This window comes from Armigeres subalbatus, chromosome 2 (assembly GCF_024139115.2).
Source record: "Armigeres subalbatus isolate Guangzhou_Male chromosome 2, GZ_Asu_2, whole genome shotgun sequence".
Classification (NCBI taxonomy): domain Eukaryota; kingdom Metazoa; phylum Arthropoda; class Insecta; order Diptera; family Culicidae; genus Armigeres; species Armigeres subalbatus.
The window spans coordinates 171,155,119-171,181,737 of NC_085140.1; the positions used below are offsets into that span (position 1 = coordinate 171,155,119).

At 41.4% G+C, this 26,619-nt stretch overlaps 3 protein-coding genes across 5 annotated transcripts in view; 2 read left to right on the top strand and 1 right to left on the bottom strand.

Annotated features, from left to right (window-relative positions):
* Positions 1 to 26,619, bottom strand: part of LOC134211201 (protein FAM135A) — a 204,497-nt gene that overhangs the window by 154,121 nt on the left and 23,757 nt on the right. For all 3 annotated transcript variants that reach the window (XM_062687880.1, XM_062687879.1, XM_062687881.1), the window contains one exon: positions 2,769 to 3,397. In XM_062687880.1, the coding sequence (XP_062543864.1) occupies positions 2,769 to 2,790 (22 nt within the window). In that variant the 5' untranslated portion in view covers positions 2,791 to 3,397. The remainder of the gene's footprint in view (positions 1 to 2,768; positions 3,398 to 26,619) is intronic.
* On the top strand, positions 20,816 to 23,380 carry LOC134209371 (uncharacterized). Its single transcript, XM_062685356.1, has 3 exons — positions 20,816 to 20,836; positions 20,957 to 22,360; positions 22,451 to 23,380. Exons 1-3 carry the CDS (start codon positions 20,816 to 20,818, stop codon positions 23,378 to 23,380), a joined length of 2,355 nt encoding a protein of 784 aa, XP_062541340.1.
* LOC134209372 (uncharacterized) lies at positions 23,391 to 26,225 on the top strand. Its single transcript, XM_062685357.1, has one exon. It carries the CDS (start codon positions 23,391 to 23,393, stop codon positions 26,223 to 26,225), a length of 2,835 nt encoding a protein of 944 aa, XP_062541341.1.

A 26,619-nucleotide genomic window follows, 5' to 3' on the forward strand; every position in this document is an offset into this window, starting at 1 on the left:
ACCCTCCTTAGCCGTGCGGTAAGACGCGCGGCTACAAAGCAAGACCATGCTGAGGGTGGCTGGGTTCGATTCCCGGTGCCGGTAATTTTCGGATTGGAAATCGTCTCGACTTCCCTGGGCATTAAAGTATCATCGTGCTAGCCTCATGATATACGAATGCAAAAATGGTAACCTGGCTTAGAAACCTCGCAGTTAATAACTGTGGAAGTGCTTAATGAACACTAAGCTGCGAGGCGGCTCTGTCCCAGTGTGGGGATGTAATGCCAATAAGAAGAAGAAGAAGAAGAAACGGGCCGAAACGTCGAGCAACCCGTCGCGCCGTGAACCCGTCTGAATAACTTTCAGACTGAAAAAGCCAGAAGATAAGAACATATATCGCAGTCGAACTATAATCAAGGTATTATTGAGTTAATTTCTCCTCCACGGGACGGCTTTGCCTCTTAGACAAAATTATACTAATTTTATTCATATCTGATTACATTTACACTTTAAGCCTGACGTCTTGAATATTGAGTCGGATCGTTTTAGTAAAAAATAGGATAGAATAGTTAAAGATACTTTTCGTTTTCTGTTAGATATCTCTAACAAGACACTGAAGCAATTTTGTAGAAGAACACTGAATAGGTATTTGTCGACTCAGAATGGGATTATATAGTAAGCGTTAATAGTAAAATGTGTATAACATAAAGTTTTGAAAACAGCTTTAAGGGGAGATCCCCCAGTGACGGACACATAAGCCATACAACGAAAATCTAACTAACTATACGGATAATGTTAACTGTTATACTGTATACACAAAATATGATCATTGCAAACTATTGATCATTTGAACACGTTTTGGTGGAAAATTTCACCTTTCAGAAAAGCGTACCCTTGTACCGGACACTATTGCATCATGATCAAATATAACTAAATTGCTATTACATGAGTAGAGACATCACTTAGAATAATAATATTTTTCACTTGCTTTGAGCTGTGGATATTAAAATGAAGTGCTTATTCGGTTGTCCAGCTAAATTTCTTACATCATGCTCTAACGTCCCACCTTTTTCAGTGCCATCTTAAAATTTTCAAGTTCTATCTAGTTCTTTCAAGGCTTCCTAACACATTAGTAAGAAAAAGCAATTTAATTAAAGTAAGTTTAACAAAGCAGGTGTAAAAATTACTAATTGCTTATATAAGAATTCCACTGTTCGGCCAGCCGAGGGACAGCTGCCGAATAGACAAAATTAATTATGCACCACAATTAAACGACATATCTAACAAATAATTATCAATATGGACAATATGGCTGATATTGGGCAACTCTGCATGATTAGAATGCTTCCGATCGAATTTGATCTTGTTGATTCAAACCTTCTAAAGTAAGGTAAAACAATCACATTTTGAGCATTTTTATTCAATCTAATTTCTTGAACAGAGCTTTCAACCTAAGGATCTAATTTTCCTTGCGGCGACGCAGCCAACATTTTTGATAATATAAAGTATGGTTCAAGTTTAAATTTGATTCGAAATTTCGCGGAATTCCGTTAAATTTCGTTAAATGCTAGTTTTTTAAGCGAAATTTTTGTAATTTTACGAAACGAAACGAAATCAAGAAATCAAATTTCGCCATGCTCAAATTCCGCGATATTTCGCGGAATTTCATTTCGAACCACCTCAAACGAATTTTTTCGAAATACCGCATATGCTTACCTGGACATAGTGTATCCACTGTACTTGCCACACAAGATATATGTATACTCATGCAATGGTGGGCATAAGCTTTCAATTATTAACTGAGGAAATACTAATAGAATACTAAGTGGAATGACGTCCAAGTTACAGTTGGAATGTAGAGCCATTGAAGAAGAAGAATAGGATACTTTTACGGAATTACATCAAATATGTCTTAAGACATTCCTTTAACAATCCGAAAATTCTTTTGAAATTTTTTGAGCATTGCATTTAGAAATATTTTTAGGAAACCTTCAAAACACACATTAAGAATTTTTTTCAGATATTCCTACGAAAATTCCTTTAGAAATTCGTTTGGAAATTCCATTAGGACTCTCTTCGAAAATTCAGAAATCTGTTCAAGGACTCTTTCGATTCATTGAAAAATTCCTTTGGAAATTAGGTAACCTTGTGAACTTGATTCTTTTAGAGAAGTGGCCACTTTTTGAAAGATTTTGGAATCCATCTTGTAGCGTATTTTATTGTGATTATTGTCTATTATTGTGATTATGATTAGTAATAAATTTGTCAAATAGTTTGCAGCATATCAAACATACTTTTTAGAGCATATGGGTTTTCTGGCCTCTTTCGGAAGTTACGCGAATTTCCAAAAGTGGCCAAAATGTCCAGTTGCTCTATAAATCCTTCTATTGAATATGTCTGGAAAAATCAGTTGAATGTGCGAGTAAGTAAGTTAGCGCGGTCCGATTTTGTTGTTCTGTGCGGTCAAAATTAAAACCAATCAGTGCCAGTTTTTTAATGTTTCTACTCAGTAGGCAGAGTTCTTCTTCTTCTTCTTTCTGGTTTACGTGGTGCTTTTATTTTGCGCACACACCCACCTAACTGGACCTGCATCGCAGGCCATATGTCACATTCATCTAATTAATTATTGTACATTTATAAGTTTACAAAACCTGGCTAAATAATTTCTTAATAATTTCTTGTCGAATTGCAGGCGATAAAATGGAAATGCAGTTAATCCAAATTCTTCAATAAAACATTCAAAGGTCAAACCGTAATAACTTCTGAATATAAATGTTTTTGGTACTTACCCCCTCTGGAAAAGATCGACATTGTAAAACTTGTACAACTCAACAGCAAACTCAATCGTTGCCTGTAGATCGGCCATATTCGTTGTTTATGTGGCCGACTTCTTGGGTCAACTCTAAGATTTCAAGTTCTATCACTTTTAGACACAGCTCGAATACGATTTTTTTGGCATGGTACATTCACATTGTGATAACTTTTTTCACTACCGATTCCTCCTTAACCACGTATTTCATTTCAACCCAAACTTCGTATCACTAGATTTCACAGATTTTCACTTCACCCTTCCTTCCCAGCTACTTATCAGAATTCACTTTCAGCATCACCAAGCTCGTCCCTTCAAGAATCGAATAAATCTTTCCGCTGCTCGGGGCTCTATTTCGCATGCATCAGCGGTCAGAGACGTGATGGAAAGATATATCTTTGGTCTGGCTTTAATTTTCCTCGAAATGTTTGAGGATTTGAACGTTTATCTGCTATCAGTTTTCATTCATCGCGTTCTATTTTCTTTCCACCCAGACGACGAGATTTTCATCCTTCTTTTTCCACATAATCGCCATGATCCACGCCGAGTCCGCATTTTTTCTTCTTTCTTATGACTGTATGGTACCATGGCACATCATAAATCGCTTTCCTATGGAAAAGGAATAATATAGGGAGAAAATGATGGTTAGATTATTTGGTTGATACCATTTGATTGTGGTTTTGAGTGACTGAGAAAATGCCAATCTACGCCTTGTGGGATAAAAACACATACACCAATGCGAACGAATACTTTTCTTATACCCGTATAATGATCCGTCCTCAGACGGTTATCCATAAAACAAAGAATGAGGAAAATCGTTTTCATTCGTTTCCGGACCGCTACGGTTTGCTATCTTGTGCGAAAGAATCTGGGTGTGAGTTGGGTGCTTTCCGGTAGATGAGGATATTTCCTGATTGTGAGCTTTCTTTTCGTGCCACACAGCGGAAGAACAAGCTACACTGGGAAAACATTCGCACAAATGTTTATACGCTCGTTATTCTTTTTCGGTTCAGAAGGTGCGATAAGTGGGTGGCTGATAGGAAACGTCTACACGGGTTTTCCTATTTCCGAACGCTACTTGACCTTTTTCGTCGATCGTTCGCGATAGATATTTACGCTCTTCTGGCGACTGTTTACTTCTCGTTAGACAGTATTATGTGATTGCGAAGCTGCTTATCACCCCGTATCAAATGTTGGATAGCACAGTTTCTTGTGATTACTCAAAGGTATTAGAATTCACTGTAACACATCTAACTGAGCTCCAATTTATTGCTGGTAAATCCAACGTGAAACTTATTCAATATTAATTCTCGACCACGCACGCAGTGCATGAACGATCCTGCATACTAACATGTCAGCACATGTCAGGACCTCTAGTGAGTTACGAAGAATTTTGCAGTCGATACTTTTCGATTCAATCCATTCCTCAAGTAGATCGAGTCATTCAAATAGTGAAAATCAAAATGTAAGATGCATAGAAGACTTTTGTCATAACGGTTATTTTTCAAAATTGTTACTATTCTACGTGAAAACATAAGAACACGTTTGTCTGAAATAAATGAAACCAATGATATGGCTTATACTTCGAATTAAATTATGTTGCCGGTTGATGCAATAAATGTAACATGCGTTCACCTGGACCAAGTTGAAACTAAAATGGTTAATTTCTCCTTAAGAAAGCAGTTGTCTGTACTAAGAAAAGATGGAATGATTTCTTCTATTAAAGTACAAGTGGGCTCACGATAAGGCGACTAACAATCTGTTGGGGACGAGTTCTTCCAGAATAATAGCGTAAATCATTTATCTTTGCAAGGCATGCGATTGTCAGAAGTTATATAAAAGATATACGGTATCTCCTTTTGAAGCCCCTTTTTTCACGGAATAAGGCGATTACCAGTTTTTTAAAAGCTCGTGTATGCTTGGAATGTGTTTATTCTTACATTCAACGCATGCGTTTATTATATGAAAGACGAAAGAGAAGATGAGATTATTCGTTCTTTTAAAGCACGCATAACTAAGACTAAAGAAGCTTGCCTGGAAATTGTTCCCACTTTATTAGAAAGAACGAGATTTCCGAAGATTGTATGTTTTCTACTAGGGAACAATGTTGGCTCATTGGCGCAAGAGTGGTATCAACGCATCGAGATATACACATTGCATTGCTGACGGGAATAGGGGTGGTTTACAAATGGTATATATCCCTATTTTTCTTATGCCTTTATTATAGACTTTCAGGTCGAGGCTGGCTCATCACCCTTTAGTTATTGATTTTTTTCATTAAGAAAAACAATAAAGAAAGTGCTTATTGTTAATGTATCGGATGTATGATTTTTAAGAGTATCGGATAATCGCGAGAGTGTGCAAATAGCAGAATAGGCCAAAATTAAGGCTAGACTAGAAAAGATCAAAACTGAGGGGATCGAATGCAAAGGGATGTACATAAATGACAAAAACTTAGTTTCAAGAAAAAAGGGAACAAGGTTTTTTAATATATTTTTATCGTTGATACCAATTTTATAAAAGTTCGAAAAAATAATTTACTCTTTGTGATTTTTTTATAGCAAATCCCAAAACTGAAGCTGTTCAGGTTGGCATCAAATTTACTCAAAAAATTGTTATTGGACTATATTTTTTTGAAAATTGAAATGTCCGCTTGCAATGCCAAAGAACTCGCTATTCCGCGTTGAAAGTTATTTGGCGTGATTTGCAAAATGAAATTAAAAAGAGTTTCGCTATTCTGGATGCTGGGACAGTAGGTCGAAGGCCATTAGGCCGAATGGTCATTAGGCCGAATAAGAACTGGGGAGTGAGAAGTGAGTAGTGCGAGTGAGGAAGAGCTTGAACGGAAGAAGAAAAAAGGAGGAAGAAGTAAAAATTAAGAAGGCAGAAGAAGGAAGAAGAAAGAATTATAATTTATTTAGACTAAGGCCGAAGTGACCTGTGCAGTATATAAGAGTCTTCTCCATTCGGCTCGGTCCATGGCTACACGTCGCCAATCACGCAGTCTACGGAGGGTCCGCAAGTCATCTTCCACCTGATCGATCAACCTTGCCCGCTGCGCACCTCGCCTTCTTGTGCCCGTCGGATCGTTGTCGAGAACCATTTTCACCGGGTTACTGTCCGACATTCTGGCTACGTTCCCGGGCCACCGCAGTCGTCCGATTTTCGCGGTGTGAGCGATGGATGGTTCTCCCAACAGCTGATGCAACTCGTGGTTCATTCGCCTCCTCCACGTACCGTCCGCCATCTGCACCCCACCATAGATGGTACGCAGCACTTTCCTTTCGAAAACTCCGAGTGCGCGTTGGTCCTCCACGAGCATCGTCCAGGTCTCGTGTCCGTAGAGGACTACCGGTCTAATGAGCGTTTTGTAGATTGTCAGTTTGGTACGGCGGCGAACTCTATTCGATCGGAGCGTCTTGCGGAGTCCAAAGTATGTACGATTTCCAGCCACTATGCGTCTCCGAATTTCTCTGCTGGTATCATTTTCGGCAGTCACCAGTGAGCCCAAGTACACAAATTCTTCTACCACCTCGATTTCGTCACCACCGATGCAAACTCGCGGTGGGTGGCTCACATTGTCTTCTCTTGAACCTCTTCCTACCATGTACTTCGTCTTCGACGTGTTGATGACTAGTCCGATCCGCTTAGCTTCCCTCTTCAGTCTGATGTAGGCTTCCTCCATCTTCTCAAAGTAACGTGCCATAATATCTATGTCGTCGGCGAAGCCAAATAGCTGGACGGAATTATTGAAAATTGTACCACTCGTGTTAATCCCTGCTCTTCGTATTACCCCTTCCAAAGCGATGTTGAATAGCAGACACGAAAGACCATCACCTTGCCGTAACCCTCTGCAGGTTTCGAAGGGACTCGAGAATGCCCCTGAAACTCGAACTACGCACATCACCCGATCCATCGTCGCTTTGATCAACGGAGTCAGTTTATCCGGAAATCCGTGTTCGTGCATTAGCTGCCATAGCTGGTCCCGAACGATTGTATCATATGCGGCTTTGAAGTCGATGAATAGATGATGTGTGGGCGCGTTGTATTCGCGGCATTTCTGCAGTACTTGGCGAATGGCGAACACCTGGTCCGTGGTGGAGCGTTCGCCCATAAAACCCGCCTGGTACTGCCCCACAAACTCCCTTGCAGTTGGTGCTAGTCGACGGTATAAAATTTGGGAGAGTACCTTGTAGGCGGGGTTCAGCAATGTGATTGCGCGGTAGTTGCTACAATCCAGCTTATCGTCCTTTTTGTAGATGGGACACACGACACCTTCCATCCACTCCTGCGTCAAAACTTCCTCCTCCCAAATCTTGGTAATGACCCAGTGCAGCGCTCTAGCCAGTGCCTCACCACCATGTTTAAATAGCTATCCTGGTAGTTGGTCAACCCCAGGGGCTTTGTTGTTCTTCAGCCGGCCAATCTCCTCCTGGATTTCCTGGAGATCAGGAGCTGGTAGAATTATGTCCTGCGCGTGTTCCCCCAGGTCCATCACCATACCGCCATCTTCGTCTGCCACATTGCCATTCAGGTGCTCTTCATAGTGCTGCCGTCACCTTTGGATTACCTCACGCTCGTTCGTAAGAAGGTTCCCGTTTATGTCCTTACACATATCAGGCTGTGGCACGTGGCCCTTACGTGAACGGTTCAACTTCTCATAGAACTTTCGTGTGTTATTAGCGCTGTACAGTTGCTCCGTCTCTTCACTGTCTCGATCTTCCTGCTGACGCTTTTTGCTCCGGAAAGTCGATTTTTGTCTGTTCCGCGCCTGTTTATAATCCTCAGCTTGCACATCCTTGCGTTGATTGGCTGCCACCCAATCACGCGTTGGTGCATCTTACCCAGCACTATGAGGCCGGTTCCCAGCTCGTTGGTGGTGCCACAGCTTTGGTAGAAGGTAGCTGCTCGATGCCCGCTTTTCCACACTTTCTGTCCTGTCCAGCAAATCTCCTGCAGCGCCACGACGTCGAAGTTACGGGGATCCAATTCATCGTAGATCATCCTGTCGCAACCTGCGAAACCTAGCGACTTGCAGTTCCATGTTCCAAGCTTCCGATCGTGATCCTTTATTCGTCGCCTAGGTCTTTGCCGATTATATCGAGTCGCATTATCTCTTATATTGTTCATAATTATTGGTTTTCCAGGCGGCTTATTGGGCCGGCGCAAACCTCCGGTCTCATCGGAGGGCCGTCGTGTCAGGGCTGTTTAGCGTCCCACCTAACACCAGGACTTGGGCTTGTGCGCTTTGAGCGGCACACGGTCGCTTTGGTGGGGCCTACTTGCGGATACATGCAGCTTTTTATAGAGGTTTAACAGGGTCCACTGTCAAACCCCACCACATCCTAGGCAAGCCCCACAACCGGCAGATGGCCTGGGGAGGGATCGTCAAGCCCTTGGACATAGTGCCTGCTGCCCCTGAAGAACAAAGAAGGAAGAGGTAAAAGGAATAAGGAAGAAGGAAGAAGGAAGAAATAAAAAGGAAGAAGGAAGAACGAAGAAAGAAGAAGGAAGAAGAAAGAAGGAAGAAGGAAGAATGAAGAAGGAAGAAGGAAGAAGAAAGAAGGATGAAGGAAGAAAGAAGAAGGAAGAAGTAAAAAGGAAGAAGGAAGAAGAAAGAAGGAAGAAGGAAAAATGAAGAAGAAAGAAGGATGAGGGAAGGAGGAAGAAGGAAGAAGTAAGGAGGAAGAAGGAAGAAGGAAGAAAGAAGAAGGAAAAAGGAAAAAGGAAAAGGGAAGAAGACTGAGGGAAGGTGCAATAAAAAATAAAGAAAAGAAGGAAGGAAGAAGAAAAAAGAAGGAAAAAAGAAGGAGAAAGGAATGAAGAAGGAAAAGGAAAGAGGTAGGAATAAAGAAGAAGGAAGAAGTCAGAAGGAAAAGGTAGAATGAAGCAGGTGGAAGGAAGAAGGCTGAGGGTAGGAGGAAGAAAGAAGAAGGAAGAAAGAAGAAAGAAGAAGGACGAAAGAAGGTATAATTGAGAAGGAAGAAAAAGGGAAAAAACAAGAAGAAAGAAAAAAGCAACAGAAAAAAAGAAGAAACAAGAAAGAAAAAAAAGGAAAGAAGGATAAAAGAAGAAAGAAGAAAAGAGAAAGTAGACAGAATAAGGAAAAAAAGAAGCAGAAAGAAGAAGGGTGAGAAATAGAAGAAAACAGAAAGAAGGAACAGGAAGAAGAAAGAATGAAAAGGTAGAAGGAAGAACATAGAAAGAAGAAGAATGAAGGAAGAATAAGGCAAAAAGAAAAAGGAAGAAGGGAGAAGAAATAAGTAAAAGAAGAAGAAAGAAGGAAGAACGAGAAAGAAAAAAAAGGAAGAAAAAGGAAAAAAACAAAAATGCAAGAAAAAAAGAAGATGCTAGAAGGGAGCAAGAAGAAGGGGTAAGGTGAAGAAAGAACTTCCTTTTGCTTATTTTTGCGAATTCGACCTAATGGCCATTCGGCCTAATGACCTTTAGCCTAACGACCTTCGGCCTAATGGCCTGACACCGCTATTCTGAGAAATATCAACTTTGATTAACGAAAATTCTTAAATAACCTCAAAAGCCAATTCCAGCGCTTAAAATGGGAAATAAAATTTTATATACAAATGGCGAAAAGGCTCAATAACTTGCTCAGCAGTTTGAGAGTGCCCATAATTTTAGTCTAGGTCTCACTAGGCCTATTGAGGTTCAGGTTACACGAAGACATTATCAATCAAGAACTAATTTGGATGAAGTGAGATCTATTACTAGACAAAATTAATGCTACATACTTATGAAAAAACTTCCTATTTAGCTATTTAGGTGTCATCCACAAATTACGTAACGCTTAGAGGGGAAGGGGGTTATCCGAAGTGTGACAATCCATACAAAAATTTCAAAAGATTCATACAATAATTGTAACATAGGTGGCCAATTTTTGCGTTACGTAATTAATGGATCTTCCCTTATCCGTTTTGTTTAGTTTATTTAACAAATGTTTTCGATTGGCATACTTAACTGATAAATGGAAAAACGCAAAAGTTGTTCCAATTTTGAGGCCGGACAAAAATCCAGCTGAGGAGTTATCGCCAAACAGTTTGCTTTCTTCAATGAGCAAACTGTTAAAAAAGATTACTTTAAATAGAATGCTGGTTCATATTAATGACAATTCTATATTTGCTGATGAGCAATTTGGTTTTCGCCATGGGCATTCAACCACTCATCAGATATTGAATTCAATTCGACCCACCAAATCTGAAGGATATTCGACTGGAGTTGCTCTTCTTTATATAGATAAAGCATTTGACAGTGTTTGACATGAAGGTTTGATTGTAAAATTTAGATTTAATTTTCCTCTGTACATTATTAAACTGATCCAAAAGTATTAATCAGATCGTTCACTGCAGGAAATCAAAATCTGATAGATTGCCTGTAAGAGCTGATTTTTTTTCCAAGGCAGCATACTGTATAACATTTTTACTTCTGACTTACTTGTTTTACCACCAGGGTGTCAAAAATTATTGTTTGAAGATGATGGATTAGTTGCTGCAATACCAGAAAGAAAGCTCTTCAGCAGAGGAATCTAAATAAAATTTTGAAAATGCTTCTGAAGTTGCCTCCGTGGTATAATACCAATGTTCTCCATAGAATTTCTAATATTGAGACATTGCTGCTAATGTTCAATAAAATAACTTCCAATTTCAGACAAAAATCGTTGCAATCTTTCATTGCAAATTTAAAAGTACTCACGGAATCAAAATTTAAAAGTACCGCCAACGGGGGTGTCATTGGGCCAAAATGTGGTATGCTCCAAGTAAATGTTACAAAGCTCTAGTAGTTAACATTGGAATCTAGTTTTAATTAGTTTGGTACAAGCTTGAATAATAAATTTACCGCTGTGTGGGGAAAAATAATGAATTATGGAAATTCTTCAAAGTTATATGTTGTTGAAAATTGGCCCATTCTCACCCCGCACAGGGGGTGACATTGAGCCAAATGAAATAGTTCAGCGGTTACGATGAAACGATTCAATCGTTCATTCAAAATAAATGCCTACATTACGGCTTTTACCAACTATATAAGGCAAATCAACTGAAGGCTTGGCCCAATCTCACCCCTATTTTGCGTGCATTGCTCGTTGCTACGAAATACCAGAACCGTTATATAAATATTAATAAAATTCGATAAAACAACAACAGATTATCGTAACATGATAACCTGGTATCCATCGCTCTAAAAACTAGTTATGTAATAGATTTGTGGGGCATTACTGACACTATTTTAAGGTAATTATACAATCAAGCCATGTGGTGAATTTTAAATTCACCACACGATTTTCTACTCCTATTATCAAAAGTTCAAATCTAGCGTAATAATTTTCGTACAATGCCGAAATTAAAGTCGATTGTTTAGCATGAGTAAGCAAATAATCCACGGATGTTTCACCCCCATTGGCGTTTTGGTTCTCTCAATTCGTGCTCTTGAAAAATCACTAGAAAAAGCACGTGTATTCCAAGATGGCCGATTAGTGGCTTTGTTGTATAACCACCTTAATACGGGTTCATTCGCTCAATAGTTTTACATTCAAATTCCAAGAATTATCGTACGAGCACAATTAGCTCTTGGAATTTGTTTTGTGATTTCCTAGACGTGAATTTTATTATAATTTCGAACCGTTTGAAGTTTTCATCAAAATTCGTAACAGTTTCTGAGATATTAGGAGTTGAAACATTTTTCGTTTTTGGCCCAATCTTACCCCCTAGGCCCAATGTCACCCCGAACGACGGTACTCGCAATTTTAAGGGCACCTCATTCAAAATGCAAGCCTCTCACAACTGTCACTTTTAACATTTTACGTTACGTGCGTGGCTTCCGTCTTGAATGAGGTGCCCTTGAAAACGCGAGTACTTTTAAATTTAGATTCCGTGAGGATTGGCCTTAACCCTTAAAGGCGCAAGGCGATTTTTTTAGAAATCGTCGGAAATATTTTTAACATAAATAACCATTGAAATCATTAACATTAAACGTATTTTCGGTTTGTTGTTTTAAAACAACATTACGCATTTAAGGGTTAAATCCGGGAGCTAGAAGATGATAGTTTTATTGTAACTTCAATAGCCCTTTTGAAGAACGCCAACACTGCTCATGAATTTTTCCCAAGGCAAGGCATGAAATTCATTTCATGATTCCCAGGTACGATGTGTCATCGAGTTTTTTTTCCGCTGCTATTTTTTAAGGCGATCACCAGAGTGCGCAAGTACACGAACTTCGATTCAATCTCTGCCAAAAAATCTGGAGAGCCTCTTCCTATCATGTACTTCGTTATCAACTTCAACACGACAACTTGTGCGGTCTGTTTAGCTGCCGACGTTTCGACCTTTTATTTTGGCCTTTTTCAAGGGTGTACTAAAAAGATATGATCATGGAAAAGTGCATAACATGATACATCAAACTTATTAAAATATAACCTACACTATCTACCGCTTTTCGTTCTTAAGGAGGCTGTCGTTTTTCATCTAGGGAGGGCTTCTTGTAATTCTAAAACTTCAAAATATGGAAACTTAACTAATCTTTAACATCATATACATTTCACTTTTGCTTACAATTTAAACATTTATGTATGCAATGTGGAAGATTAAGGACTTTGGAAACACTGCTATTTAACAAGACTTGTACTGCACAAATACACGGGACAATGTTGCAATTGACTTTCTACAGTGGTGAAGTTATCCGATTTTTCTCTGTGAGAGGAAGTCGTTTTAATAGTGTGCAATATACGGCAACATAAGAACGAAAAGCGGTAGACAGTGTAGGTCGTATATTAATATGTTTTATGTATTATGCTATGCACTTTTTAATGTCCTTGTCGTTTTTAGTTCACCCGTGAAAAACGCGAAACGTCGTACAAAAAACCCATCGTTTTGAATTCATAAGACTGAGAAAGCAAACAAATCCATAGCAAATCATTCAGTCGACCTTTCTCTTTAAAACCAGAATATTAGCTTTATAATGCTCGAGAAAGGTACTATTACTGCTAGGTGGATATTTTTTCTGATTTTAATCATAGTCATAATTCATAAATGAACAAATAAATAACCTATCAATCGTAATGATGATGATTATTATTATTAATTAATCATGAAAGCTGTGGAATGATGAGCACCTTAGAGCAGCCATATTCCATCCTATTTGGCATTCGTCCCTAAAAGGCAATAATTTAATAAGACTCAATTTGTCGCTAATAACAAGTTCCTGGATGTTGGGCAGGCATATGAACCTTAGCTTTTCGCTCGAACCGTGCCGCCTACTCACGGTCTGGCGGTTGAGGTATTTCCCACCTTTAACAAGGACTGACTACCCTTACCACGGGACCTTCTTCGCATCAGATGCTCCCGTCTGGGTTGACAAATTTTAATAAATGTCAAAATCTTAAATGCAAATACTCTCCGGTGCCATCCGGGCAAAATATTCCTTGAACGAACTCCTCCACCAGGAGGCATATAGAGAGAACGACTTCACATTCAGTGTTGGTGGGACGGGATATGTATTTATGTAGGTATGTATCGCTGAAGGTACACTCTCAACCGGAAACTGAGGAGAAGAGTCGAATTGCGTTTTCACAGTGGGTGGAGATCAAGTATGTACTTTATTTTAAGTAAGATTGCATAGGGGTAAATCTTGTTCTAACTCAATCAATCAGCTGTATGCTAGCAATTTACAAATAGTCGTTGTTGTCAAATGGGGTTTATTGCAACACTTTACTTTCAAAGTCATTGCATCACAAATGAATCAGTCAAAAAAGAGAAATACCTCACTCCACATTTCAATGGGGACGCGTAGCAATCAGATTAATTCGGAAGAACGAAAAACATGCTTGTTGCAAGTAACCCCAGATGTGAGGTAACTTGCTACACCCACTCAGATTTCAAGTTTCCCGCTGACTACTTTGCTTGATAGCCTTGATGCCCAGATTGAACAAATAACGGATAGCCTTGAAATATGCATCTTCCCTTGCTAATATCTCCTAAAAATATAAAGATGGAACTTTTTCGATTCGTAGGTTTATCCGCATGTCCGCCACTGTGTAACGAGTGAAGGGATAAGGTTCCCCATTCGGTACCAACACGTTGTTCTTCGACAACGACGGGCTGGATGCGAAGCTCCATAGCATCGTAAGCATAAGCCGCCATGAATACAACGTGTATCTAGCGGGTCGCCTTACATAGCTTACATACACACGTGGAATGTAAGCAGCAGTACAGGTATAGTCTCTTTTGATCCACTTGATGTCACCTGCGTGTGCTGTCGGAAACAATGGTGATGATGCGAAGTGGTTGATGCTGATTCTGGTACGGCTCAGTGATGCAATTTTAAATTTATATATTGGCAATCTTTGGGACATCTCTTACGTGTATTTGTTGTTCCCATCATTTTCGATCACCCCTAGCATCAGAATCTCCATGCCTCATGGGTACTTAACTAATGTTATTGACCGACATAGGCATCGTTTTTGCATAACATGTACACCATCTTGACAGTTCTACGAGCAAATTGATATGGTATAATGCTAGCATCGTGTAGTGCATGTCTCACAGAGATAGCTGCACTCCATACTATCCAACAGCATGAACTTTAGATGCATGAAGCTCAAGTTATAACAAGGACCCAATTGACTGACTATCACGTACTCGTCTAGATGAGGAAGCGAAGCAGCAAAAGACTGTTTCCATCAATGATAACCCTTTTCGATGACTTTTCTCTCCAGGTCAGATGTATTTTATTCGGAAGTTTTCTTGTTTATTGTGCATTCGATTTCCATCTTTTGGCACACACCATTCGACATGTGTCTATATAAATAGGTAAGTTAAGCATGAAATAAATAAATGGTTTCTCACATTGCTCCACTTGTAAAGCATTGTGCTTGACATACAAAATACGCATTCAATGGTTAGAATAGAAAGCTTCCAATAAAGTATTCGAAAAATATTTAGGAATCGATTTTGAGTAACCTCCAAGGGGATCAGGGTTTCATCTCAGACTCTCAGCCCCTTAATCTATTTTCCCTGCTTTGAGCTTCTTTTAAAAAAAATCTCAAACATTTTACCGCCTCACTAAGTTATTTTTAGCCCTCAGTACACTGTTTGTCATGATGACAAATATTTGTCGAGTCAGCTTGAAATTCATGTCGATTTCTAATCAGTCTGATAGATAAGGATAAACTTACCAAATATTTGTCAATATGACAACCCTAGCAGTACACATATTCCACACAGGTTACTGCTACTCATATGTGACCAGATTTAGTCACAATCAACTTGATGCAATCAGTTTTGTCTGACTTGTGCTGCTCGGGAAATAGTGGACTGCGAGCTTTAGTGGTAAGGTGATAAATCCAGTCCAAACACCTAAGGCAGTTGCTGATCAATCACATTCATCCATATTCTCTTTTCTCAAACACGTGCTTTTTGTTGCAGCCCACAGTATCGAATTGTGTTTGTTAACCTGACGATGATTGCTACAACGACTCAAATTGATAGCGTATGGCTATTGCGTCTAAGTGCAGTGGCGCTCGGCTTTGTCCTGCACATTCAACAATATGTGATGGATCGCCGTCAGGATCCCACCGAGGCAGTGAATATGTACTGCATATTTCATGAATAATCTATCTATCTCAAATGAAAAAAAAAAAAAAAATGCAAGTTTCCGACGGGAATCTTCAAAATAATGAATAATAATCCATGAGAATCTTTTAGTGATTCCTACGGGAATGTTCCAGGGATTCCGACGGGAATCTCCAGAGATTTCGACGAGAATCCTCCAAGCATACCGAAGGGAACCTCCAGCGGTTCTGAAGGCAATCCACCAGAGATTCCAACAGGAATGTTCCAGGGAGTCCAAATCCTCCCAGGATGTCAACGGGAATCCTCCAGGGATTCCGACGGGATTGTTTCAGGAATTCCAACGGGAGTATTCCAGGAATTTGAACGAGAATGTTCCAGGGATTCGAACGGGAATGTTTCAGAGAATCCGACGGAAATATTTTGGGGATTTCAATGAGAACCTAATAGCGATTCCGAATGGGATCCTCCAGAAATTCCGATGGGAATATTACAGGAGTTCTGACGGGATTTTTCCAGGAATTCTGACGGGCAGTCTTCCCACGAACCTGAACTGAGTTCAGCTTGAGTATAATTTTCTTCAGTTGCGTTCAGTTCCAAACCCGCATCGCTACTGTACTCAGGTTCGGGTGTATACCGTGTACCGAGCGGTACATGTATAAACTGAAGTACAAAACTTCGGTTCGAACTGTGCACCCAGCTAAAAAATCTTAGGAAGTTCATTAAAATCACTTATGATTTGGCGCCACAATGATTATATGTGGAAATCGTAAGTTTGAACTATGATTCAGAAGGGGAAATGTCATTTTCTGCTAATCTCGATTTCCATTATTAGACTTATGAAAATTATGAGAATGAATTATTGGTATCATAAGAGTAGATCACTGTAATTCAACATTAAAATTTATGAGTATCTTATGGAAATAATATAAAATTTGAAAATATTTGCAATAATAATCATAATAATAAATGCAGTTTTTTTAACATAATTTTGTTTTGAAGACAATTTGAAATTCAAAATTGAAACTGATTACATATCAACAGTTTAAAAAAATGTAAATCAGAACTGAAATTTTTGTACCCATGCCATAAAAACAAACATATCAGGAACACCCACAATTTATTTGACATTTCCTATGAAAGGTTCTCTATAGTCAATGAATCATCAATTAAATTTCTGCTGAACATGGGTGTCATAAATCAATGTCCAATCTGATATTATCTGTCATCGATGAACAACGATAGCCTATGAAATGGTTGAAATATAGCGAACATAATGAAAAGTAATCTCTCTAAAACTCATATAATATCGTACAAAATAAAACCAAAATGAGAAACGACTCCGCGTGCAAACCATCCTAGATACGTTGTTAAAATAAATTTTTTCATCGTTGTTAACGTCAAAACTGGAAACTTTTTCTCAATAATTACACTTACACTAATCATAAGTTTTAAGTATGGAATTCGCAAGCTTTCTTTTGAACGGCATAAGTCGGTAATGAAACCCAGAAAATATCCGTTCATAAGTGGTTGCTTATGAAAATCGTAAGTTTTTTTGCCTGAGTGTGGTACACCAAACATAGACGAGCTATATCCGAACAAAAGACGAAGTATGTCACTGTAAACTTCGACGAAAAGAAGCGAAAGGAGAATGGGAGAGGCTGTAAAGATAAGAGTTGAATGCTAGTGTTCTGATCCAGCGTTCTTTTTATATGTCGAAAGAAATTTTCAATTTTGTTTTTATTTTTTTCAGCAGAGAATAAAAAAGAAAAATGTCGTTTTCGTTTATTCGCACCGGTGTAGGTAAACTTGCACTGGAATCGTTCGTTTTTAAAAACGGTGCAGTTCCATTTTTGCTTTATTCTGCCACCGGTGTAGAAAAAATTACACTTTGCCTGAAGCGGGTAGGCATCGCGTGGTAACAATACTTGTGTGATGTGGAATTGTCATAAGTTTCCTATTAGGTTTCTTATTAGGTCTTTCGGGTATCTTTGTTTTTATTGATATTGTTGAAAATTAATTAATTATGAAAGTCCTTTTCGAACGATTTTGTTATCGACCTCATGGCTGTCAGTAATGCCGATGGCGGTAATTGAAATAATCTTCATTTTTAATAAGTTTTTAATAAATATAAACATATAAAATGATTGGAATCCAGTAACTTTTCCACGGCTAGATTCCATAAATTTCTAGCATTCACAATTTATCAAATCCTACAAGAACCATTTGTTTTTTTTTGTAGATTTTTCTACACTTACATATATTATTAACAATAAACAAAACCTTATGCCTAACCATGTTTTACGTTTTCAATTTGCAAAATTAAATTACAAAATTGGTGTAATAATTTGTGCAATATAAAGTAGATATTGAAAAACATTAAAAACAAGACGAAAATATAATATAAATCCTTGCATAAATCTCAATAATATTTACTTGTTATTTGATTGATGGCATCACCAACTCCATCGAAAACATGTGTTGGCAGTCAAAAAGTTGCACCTGAACTGTTCGTATTTGCGATGACAAATGTTGCACCTCCCGTGTATACCGTTCGGAATAAACGAACATAAGTGTGAAACACAACACGTCAGCTGTACTGTACCCTTATCGTACCGAAGTTTGAACTTGGGTTTGAAAATGAACTCGAACGCAAGTTCGGGTTTGAGTACATCATCGTGCGTTGCGGTTCGAACGCAAGAAGAGAGTTCAAAAAGAGTACGCGTACTCTTGTACCGAGCGGGTTTGATGTTCGTTGGGAAGACTGGACGGGAATGTTCCAGAAGTTCCATCGAAAATCCTCCAAGAATTCCAACGTGAATGTTCCAGGGATGAAGAAGCGAGGGATCCCGAAGCAAATCGTCGAGGGACTCCGAATTAATCCTCCAGGGATTCCATAAAGAAGCATCTACTGATTCCGAAACGTTGAGGGACTCCGAAGCAAATCTTCGAGGGATTCTGAAGCAATCATCGAAGGATTTCTAAGCAAATCGTCGAATGATTCCGAAGTAAATCGTTGAGAAAGTCCAAACTAAATTCTCGAGAAATTCCGATTCAAACCGTCGATGCATTCTGAACAGGGTTTGAATCCAAAAGAGAATGAGCAAATCTCTCGCTTATTATGTCTGTATACACTCTCGATAGGTAGCACACCGTGAGAGACGTTTTTCGGTAGCCGTTACGATAATGAACTGATTCGAAGGGCTACAACCCATGATAAATTTCTTTCATATGTCCCAATTGCGGGGGGCACCGGTTCTGATCGTACATTTCAACAGCTGTGTAACTGGGCGAAAAAAATATGGTCCCCAACATGAGATGAGCGAGAACAAAGCGTTTTAATAAATCCCATCGGTGGGGGTCGCCTATCCGATTTTTTTTTTCAAATTGTTTACAAGTGCAATATTTTTGTTTTCATGGCTTGTTATGATTCGAAAAGGTTTTTGCCTCTTTTTTTTATCGTTGTTCGTTATCTTTTGAAAGCGATTTCTGCAAACCCTAATTCTAAAGCAAATCGTCGAATGATTCCGAAGCAATTCGTCAAGGGATTTTGAAGCAAATCGTGGAGAGATTCCGAAACAAATCATTAAGAGATTCCGAGGCAAAACGTTGAGAGACTCCGAATTAAATATTCAAGGGATTCCGAAGCAATTCGTTGAAGTATTCTGAAACAAATTTCAAAGGAATTCCGAAGCAAATCTTTGAATGATTCCGAAACAAATGTTCAAACGACCCCGGAGGAACCCCAAAGTAAATCAACGAGAAATTCTGAAGCAAGTCCTCCATGGATTATGAAAGGTATCCCCTACAGATTCCCAAAGGTTTCCCTCAACGATACCGATAGGAATCCAGTTTGAATACTTCTGGATTCCGGTTGGAATACTTCGATGATTTTGAAAGGAATTCTTTAGAGATTCCAATGAGAATTCTTCTCGGATTTTGATGGGAATTCCTCTCGGATTCTGATGGGAATCCTTCTCGAATGTTGATGTGAATTGTAGAGATTATCATGCCGCTGGGCATGCGGAAGTCTGCTGATAAACTGTCACTCCAGTCCGTGATTGTTGACCACAGGTCCTTGATTGCTGGCAAAGTACCACGATTGCTTTGGTCGATATTTTGGTGGCTCTCAGTTGTTGTTCATATCAAGGTTACTTTGATGCTTTCAAATATATTATATATTACATTACCTTTGCATAATTTACACCAAGTGCAATTTCACTGCCTCCCAGAAATCTTTGAATATGGGAGATAACTGTTTTGTCTTCAATCTTATTCCATAATTCATTATGCTATATGTTGAAAATTGATATCACTGCTAACTAACTTCTCAAATCCTGAGGGGGGGACCTTATTTTTTTCTATGGACGGCAGAGCCTCCCCTAGCCCACCCCCTTATTTACGTCTATGATGATAAATTACTGGATGAGAATAAAATTGATATTTCTCAGTTACTTGGATTTGCACCAGTCCAAGTAATTAAGATGAAATAGAAATCTCACTCTGGTACTTCCCACAGTGGTATTTCTCAAGAATTTTATGTAGTTCACTTCAACAAAAGTGAACTAAATAAAATGAAAAGTTTGGAAAAGGCCTGCATTATGTCCCATGTCCGTGTTAGGTTACAATGCCAATACGTTACAATTTTGCTCTTCCTGTCATAAGAAGTAGACATTTTCAACATATAAATTCTGTTTGATATTGTTTAGAACACTCTTTACTTAGTTTGAACTACACACTATGAATTCGTAAATTATATTTATAATTATATGCACACACCCTGTATAATCGCTACCACACATATCATACAGACTCCATACGCTCTCTATTGTAAACCTCTCACACGATCGTCACAGCAGTTAGTTGAATACAGCACTCGAACCAAACGCACGCTTCTTTTGCTGTTATCCCGTCGATCGGTCAATCCGAATAAACCAGTACAATTGGTTCTATCCCCGTCGTCGTCGTTATACCAGTGGCTATTAGCGCATTTGCTTGCCAGTGATTTATGGACTGTTTTTTTCTCTAGAAGAATTTCGCCGTGATCATATCACAGACAGTGGAATCAAATTCGTCGCGAGTGAATCACTACACGCACTGCAATCGTGAACATTTTTTGGTGCCGAAACCCGGGACAGTGAGTTGCAGTTAAGTGATAATCGCCATTGCGATATCGTGTCGGTTGGTGGTTCCAGTAAACCGCCATCGCAGTGAAAACAGCATTACGTCCAGCACGTTGTCCGTAATGTAGTGAGTGAAATTGAACATTCCGTGGAATTTTCTTTGGCCAAGCCAGCATCCTCATCGCTTTCGTCGGCTCCAGTAGCAGCATAGTAATTGTACCGTGTACCCTTCCCAGCCACAGCAGTCAGCAGCAGCAAAATCGGTGAGGTAGAGTTTACCCCCGACAGCAGGTACGTGTCCATTTTGGTGGTGGTGACTGATTGGAATTAATATGGCTGGAAAGAAAGCAAGCGTAAGTAGAGCTGCAAGCTCGGCGGCAAAATTAAAATTGTTGCATCGTCGCCGTTCGAACATTTTGGGCTCGGCGATGATGATTAATGACTTTAATCGGTCATATGAGCCCACTCAACAGGACCAGTTAGCAACACAAATTGCGTACCTGGATGAGTTGTGGCGTGATTTCCTCTCCACACAGGAGGAAATTGAAGTTTTAGAGGACAGTGAGGAACATTTTTCGGAACAAAGGCGAGAGTTCCAATTGTTATACCTCGAACTAAAGGGATCTCTACAAAGTAAATTACCCACTGTTCCTCCCCCACCACCCCGCGCACCATCGTCAGTTTGCGCTCAGCCGGCTCAGCCGATAACAAACGTACGGCTGCCGGAAATCAAGATTCCAGTATTTTGTGGCAAGATTGACGATTGGGTTTCATTTCGCGATCTTTTTGTTTCGCTGATTCATTCTAATCAGCAATTGACAGCAGTACAGAAGATGCATTATTTGCGAGCATCGTTGACAGACGAGGCCGCTCGTGTGATTTCCGCACTTGATATTTCTGCCGACGATTATCAAGTTGCGTGGAATCTGTTGAAAGATCGTTACGAGAATCCAAATATGCTCATTAAGCGACACATGTCAGCTCTATTGGCGATCAACCCATTGAAAAGGGAATCCGCTTTGGGACTGTCAGAGTTGGCCGATAGTTTCGATCGTCATGTTCAGTTACTCAATAAACTCGAGACAGCTGAAGAGCACTGGAACTCGTTTCTCGTTGAGCGTTTGAGCAGTTGCCTAGATCCTGGCACACTGCGAGAGTGGGAAACCCATGTGGATGATGGCGAGCGACCCACTTACAAAGAACTCCTTGATTTTGTTCACAAAAGATCGCGAATTATAAAAACACTGATGCTCTCCCACCCAACCAACACCCAGTCTGAACCCAAATCGTCAAAATCTCGCTTTACAGCCCATGTTGCTGCAGATAACACGAAGAAGTGCACCTACTGCAAACAAGCGCATCTCTTGTTTCAGTGCAGTGGTTTCCAAGGCCTGATTCCGCAACAACGCTTCGAGTTCGTCAAGAAGCATGGGCTTTGCATAAACTGCTTGAAGGGTACACACATGGCGAAGGATTGTTCCAGCAGTTCCTGTAAACAGTGCTTCAAGAAGCACCACTCCCTGCTGCATCTCCCACCGTTTATGTCTTCTACGGTTCCTGGGACTTCTGCAGCAGCACCAAACCAATCAACACCAGTTGTAATTGGTCAATCGGCTGAAGCAATCGGTTCGCCATCGTACCAAGTCTCGCCACGCGATTTGAACGCCGCAGTACGCCAACCGTCAGTTATGTCTAGTGCGAGTTCGTCGTTTCGGTCGCTTCCACAATCGTACTCGGTCGGTATTGCCCCCACCACTCCGTCGTCGGTTGATTATTTCGTCGAAACTCATTCGCCTTCCTCCAATTCCTGTCAAAGTGCTAAAGTAACTGGCCATTCGCTCCAGCAAACGGTCGTGCTATCAACGGCAGTGATAAAGGTGAAGGACCCCAACAACAATGACTATTTCGCCTGAGCCTTACTGAACAGTGGTTTCCAACCTAGTTTCATCTCGTAATCACTCTGCCAGAAACTCCGATTGAAGCGAGTCAAACTGAATTCACCGGTTAGTGGAATTGGTCAGTCCACCGTAAACGTTCATTTCGGTGTTACCATTTCGCTTGCATCACGCTTCGGAGATCATCGTTTCGTTCTGGATTGTCTGGTACTGCCGAAGCTAACGGTGTCACTGCCTAGTCACCATATCGACGTCACACGTTGGCATATTCCACGCCATCTCCCGATGGCCGATCCTCAGTTCAATATAAGCCAAAGGATCGACCTCATCATCGGTGCGGAACTGTTCTTCTTTTTGCTGGAACAACAGCAAATTATGCTCGCTGCAGGATACCCGCTCCTACAAAAAACTGTACTAGGCTACATCGTCTGTGGGAAGGTCGCGGATCCAACAAAGGATCCACCAGCAGTCCAGACTAGTCACGTTTGCACAGACGACCACCTCGACAAACAACTCGAACGTTTTTGGGAAATCGACAACTTCGACGTCGGGAAAGCCTACACTTCCGACGAGAAACACTGTGAAGATCACTTCCAACAAACCGTTGGACGAGACTCAGACGGGAGATACGTCGTTCGTCTTCCGCTGCGAGAGGAAATGCTGCCGATGTTAGGCGATTCCTACCAACTCGCACTCCGTCGTCTCCAGTCTATGGAGAAAAAGTTCGCTCTTGATGAATGTCTTCGTGTCGCATATCACGAGTTTTTGCAGGAGTACGAAAGTCTGGGTCACATGGAGGAGGTGAATTCGCGCGCGTCGTGTAGTCCACAGTTTTTCCTACCCCACCATGCCATCCACCGTCCTGAGAGTTCCACTACGAAGACACGAATCGTATTCGATGGATCCTGTCGTAGCTCCACCAGTTTGTCGTTAAACGAGATTCTTTTTGTCGGACCAACAGTACAGCCAGCTCTGTACTCTACCGTCATCAACATTCGCTGATGCTGAGAAGATGTTTCGACAGATCTGGGTGCATCCAGAAGACCGAAGGTATCAACAGATTCTGTTCCGAACAGATCCATCGGAGTCGGTCCGCATTTATCAGCTTAAAACCGTTACCTACGGATTAGCTAGCTCGCCGTTCCATGCAACACGCGTTCTGAATCAATTGGCTATTGACGAAGGAGAACGCTTTCCGTTAGCAGTCCCCGTGATAAGGAAAGGGACTTATGTGGACGATGTACTCACCGGCCATGACGACATGAATCTACTTGCCGAGACTTGTCGGCAGTTAATGGAAATTCTGAAAACAGCAGGCCTCGTGCTCAGAAAATGGGCAACAAATGACACATCCGTCCTCAGTTACGTACCTCGTCAATTGTGGGAAACCAAACCAGAACTCGAAATAGATCGCACACCTACAGTCAAGACCCTAGGATTACTTTGGTTGCCCCAATCAGACACATTTCAGTTCAAGATCCCAGATCTGCCGCAGCTGCAAGTCGCGACTAAACGCCTCGTCGTATCCGAAATGTCGCAATTATTTGACCCTCTTGGTCTTCTCGGACCTGTAGTGGTTAAAGCTAAAATGTTAGTCCAAGTCCTTTGGGCAGAGCACTGGTCGTGGGACGATCAACTGTCCAAAGAACACGCTTCCTCGTGGGCAACCTATCGCTCGGAGCTCAACCAGCTACAAGCACTCTCCGTACCGCGCAGAGCAGTCAAGAATCGACAATACAGTTTGCACTGCTTCTGCGATGCATCGAAAGTAGCATATGGCTGCTGCATCTACGTCGTCTCAACTGACGAATTCGGACAATGCCACAGTCATCTACTGACAGCCAAATCTCGTGTCGCTCCATTACGTGGGCAGTCAATTCCTCGACTTGAACTGTGCGCCGCTCTGCTCGGTAGCCAGTTGGCTGACACTCTTCGGAGGGAAACCGATTTCGTCGAATCACCAACGTTTTGGGTGGACTCCAGTATTGTTCTGCACTGGCTGAAATCTCAGTCGAATGTCTGGAAAGTCTTCGTATCGAACCGAATCGCAGAGATCCAGCGCCTAACCAATGGCTCCAAGTGGAGGCATGTCCCATCGGAACTGAATCCAGCTGATCGTATTTCTCGAGGAATGATGGCAAGTCAGATCTCGAAGGACGATTTGTGGTGGCATGGACCAAGTTTTCTCAAGGACCCCGTCGACAGTTGGCCCGAGTGTGTGGTTTCGACGCCGGATGCTCATCATTTGCAGCAAGAAGCTTGTCCAGTGCACTCTATGCACAGTACTATTGTCGACTCAACAATCTTTGATCGTTTTTCGGACCTAGCCAAGCTGGTGCGGGTAGTAGCACGATGCTATCGATTCTTTAACAATGCCAAACTCCCTCGAAATGATCGCATCGATGGTACACTGAACCCCGAAGAAGGTGAACATGCACTCAAGATCCTCGTCCGACAAGCCCAACTGGATAATTTCCCTATGGAAGTTCGTCATTATAGCCGCATCCAAGGTGCACAAGCTGCTACAGTTTTGCCAATGTCGAAGTCACCACTCAAGGACCTGAAGTTGTTCATGGATCAGTTTGGATTGCTCAGACTTTGCGGAAGACTTGCGAACATGAAGACCTGCTTTGACACTCGCTTTCCGATACTGCTCCCAGCTGATCACCGACTCAGTTGGCTCATCGCCCGATCGTGCCATATTCGAACACTTCACGGCGGTCCCACGCTCACACTCGCAACCATTCGTCAGCGATTCTGGCCAGTCCGGGGTCGACAACTAGCACGCAAAGTGGTACGTCAATGTGTTACCTGTTTCCGGTGTCAACCACGACTAGCTCAACAAATAATGGCACCTCTTCCATCTGTTCGCGTGTCACCTGCTAGACCGTTCATACACTCGGGGATGGATTACTGTGGACCGTTTTTCGTACGTCCGTTAAGTGGTCGGGGCGCGTCGGTAAAAGTGTACGTCGGACTATTCGTGTGCCTCGTGGTTAAAGCTGTGCACCTTGAAGTCGTCGCAGATTTGTCCTCCGTTGCCTGCATAAACGCCGTCAAACGTTTCGTGGCTCGTCGCGGTCGTGTGCTCGAACTACATTGCGACAACGCGACTGCTTTCGTCGGAGCAGACCGAGAACTTCGCACAATGCGAGACGAGTTTCGTCGTCAATTTCGGTCCATAGACTGGGAAAACTTCTGCTTGGAAAGTGGAATAAAATTTCGCTTCATCCCGGCTCGTTCGCCACACTTTGGCGGTATCTGGGAAGCCGGAATAAAATCCTTCAAGCACCACTTTCGGCGCATCATGGGCAACCGCTCATTCTCCGTGGACCAGCTCCAAACCGTCGTTGCCCAGATCGAATCGGTGCTCAATTCCCGTCCTCTTTCTCCGCTTACAGATTCTCCTGACGATTGTACCGCTTTAACTCCTGGTCACTTCCTGGTTGGCGAACCCCTCGTTGCCATCCCGGAGCCCGACCTGATCGACATCAATCCGAATCGTCTGTCTCGTCTACAGGAGATGCAAAAATCGGTCCAAGATCTCTGGCGTTGCTGGCAACGGGACTACGTCAGTCAACTTCAGCAGCGAGCAAAGTGGAAACAGCCACAGTCTGATGTCCGCGCTGGTCAGCTAGTGCTTGTCAAGCAAGCGAACGTACCCCCGTTCCAATGGCCATTGGGGCGGATTGTCGACACTGTAGTAGGCAAAGATGGAAGAGTTCGGGTAGTCATTGTCAAGACTGTCTCCGGACAATACAAGCGAGCGGTCACTGAGATCGCTGTCCTTCCTGCAGAATCCACCGAAGATGACAACAAGGCAGACAGCATGGTTGCTAGATCGTGACTGGCCGAGTTCCGACGATTGCAGAAAATGGTTGAAGCGGACGGCTTCAACGGCGGCCGGCATGTTTAGAACACTCTTTACTTAGTTTGAACTACACACTATGAATTCGTAAATTATATTTATAATTATATGCACACACCCTGTATAATCGCTACCACACATATCATACAGACTCCATACGCTCTCTATTGTAAACCTCTCACACGATCGTCACAGCAGTTAGTTGAATACAGCACTCGAACCAAACGCACGCTTCTTTTGCTGTTATCCCGTCGATCGGTCAATCCGAATAAACCAGTACAATTGGTTCTATCCCCGTCGTCGTCGTTATACCAGTGGCTATTAGCGCATTTGCTTGCCAGTGATTTATGGACTGTTTTTTTCTCTAGAAGAA

What these genes read in the sequence shown, in the direction of transcription:
- LOC134209372 (XM_062685357.1), top strand. Translation starts at nt 23,391, where the DNA reads ATGTTTCGACAGATCTGGGTGCATCCAGAAGACCGAAGGTATCAACAG.
- LOC134209371 (XM_062685356.1), top strand. Translation starts at nt 20,816, where the DNA reads ATGGCTGGAAAGAAAGCAAGC. An exon ending in TGGCTGGAAAGAAAGCAAGC is followed by an intron (nt 20,837 to 20,956) that starts GTAAGTAGAGCT and finishes CCCACTCAACAG; the next exon opens with GACCAGTTAGCAACACAAAT. An exon ending in TATCAACGGCAGTGATAAAG is followed by an intron (nt 22,361 to 22,450) that starts GTGAAGGACCCC and finishes TCACTCTGCCAG; the next exon opens with AAACTCCGATTGAAGCGAGT.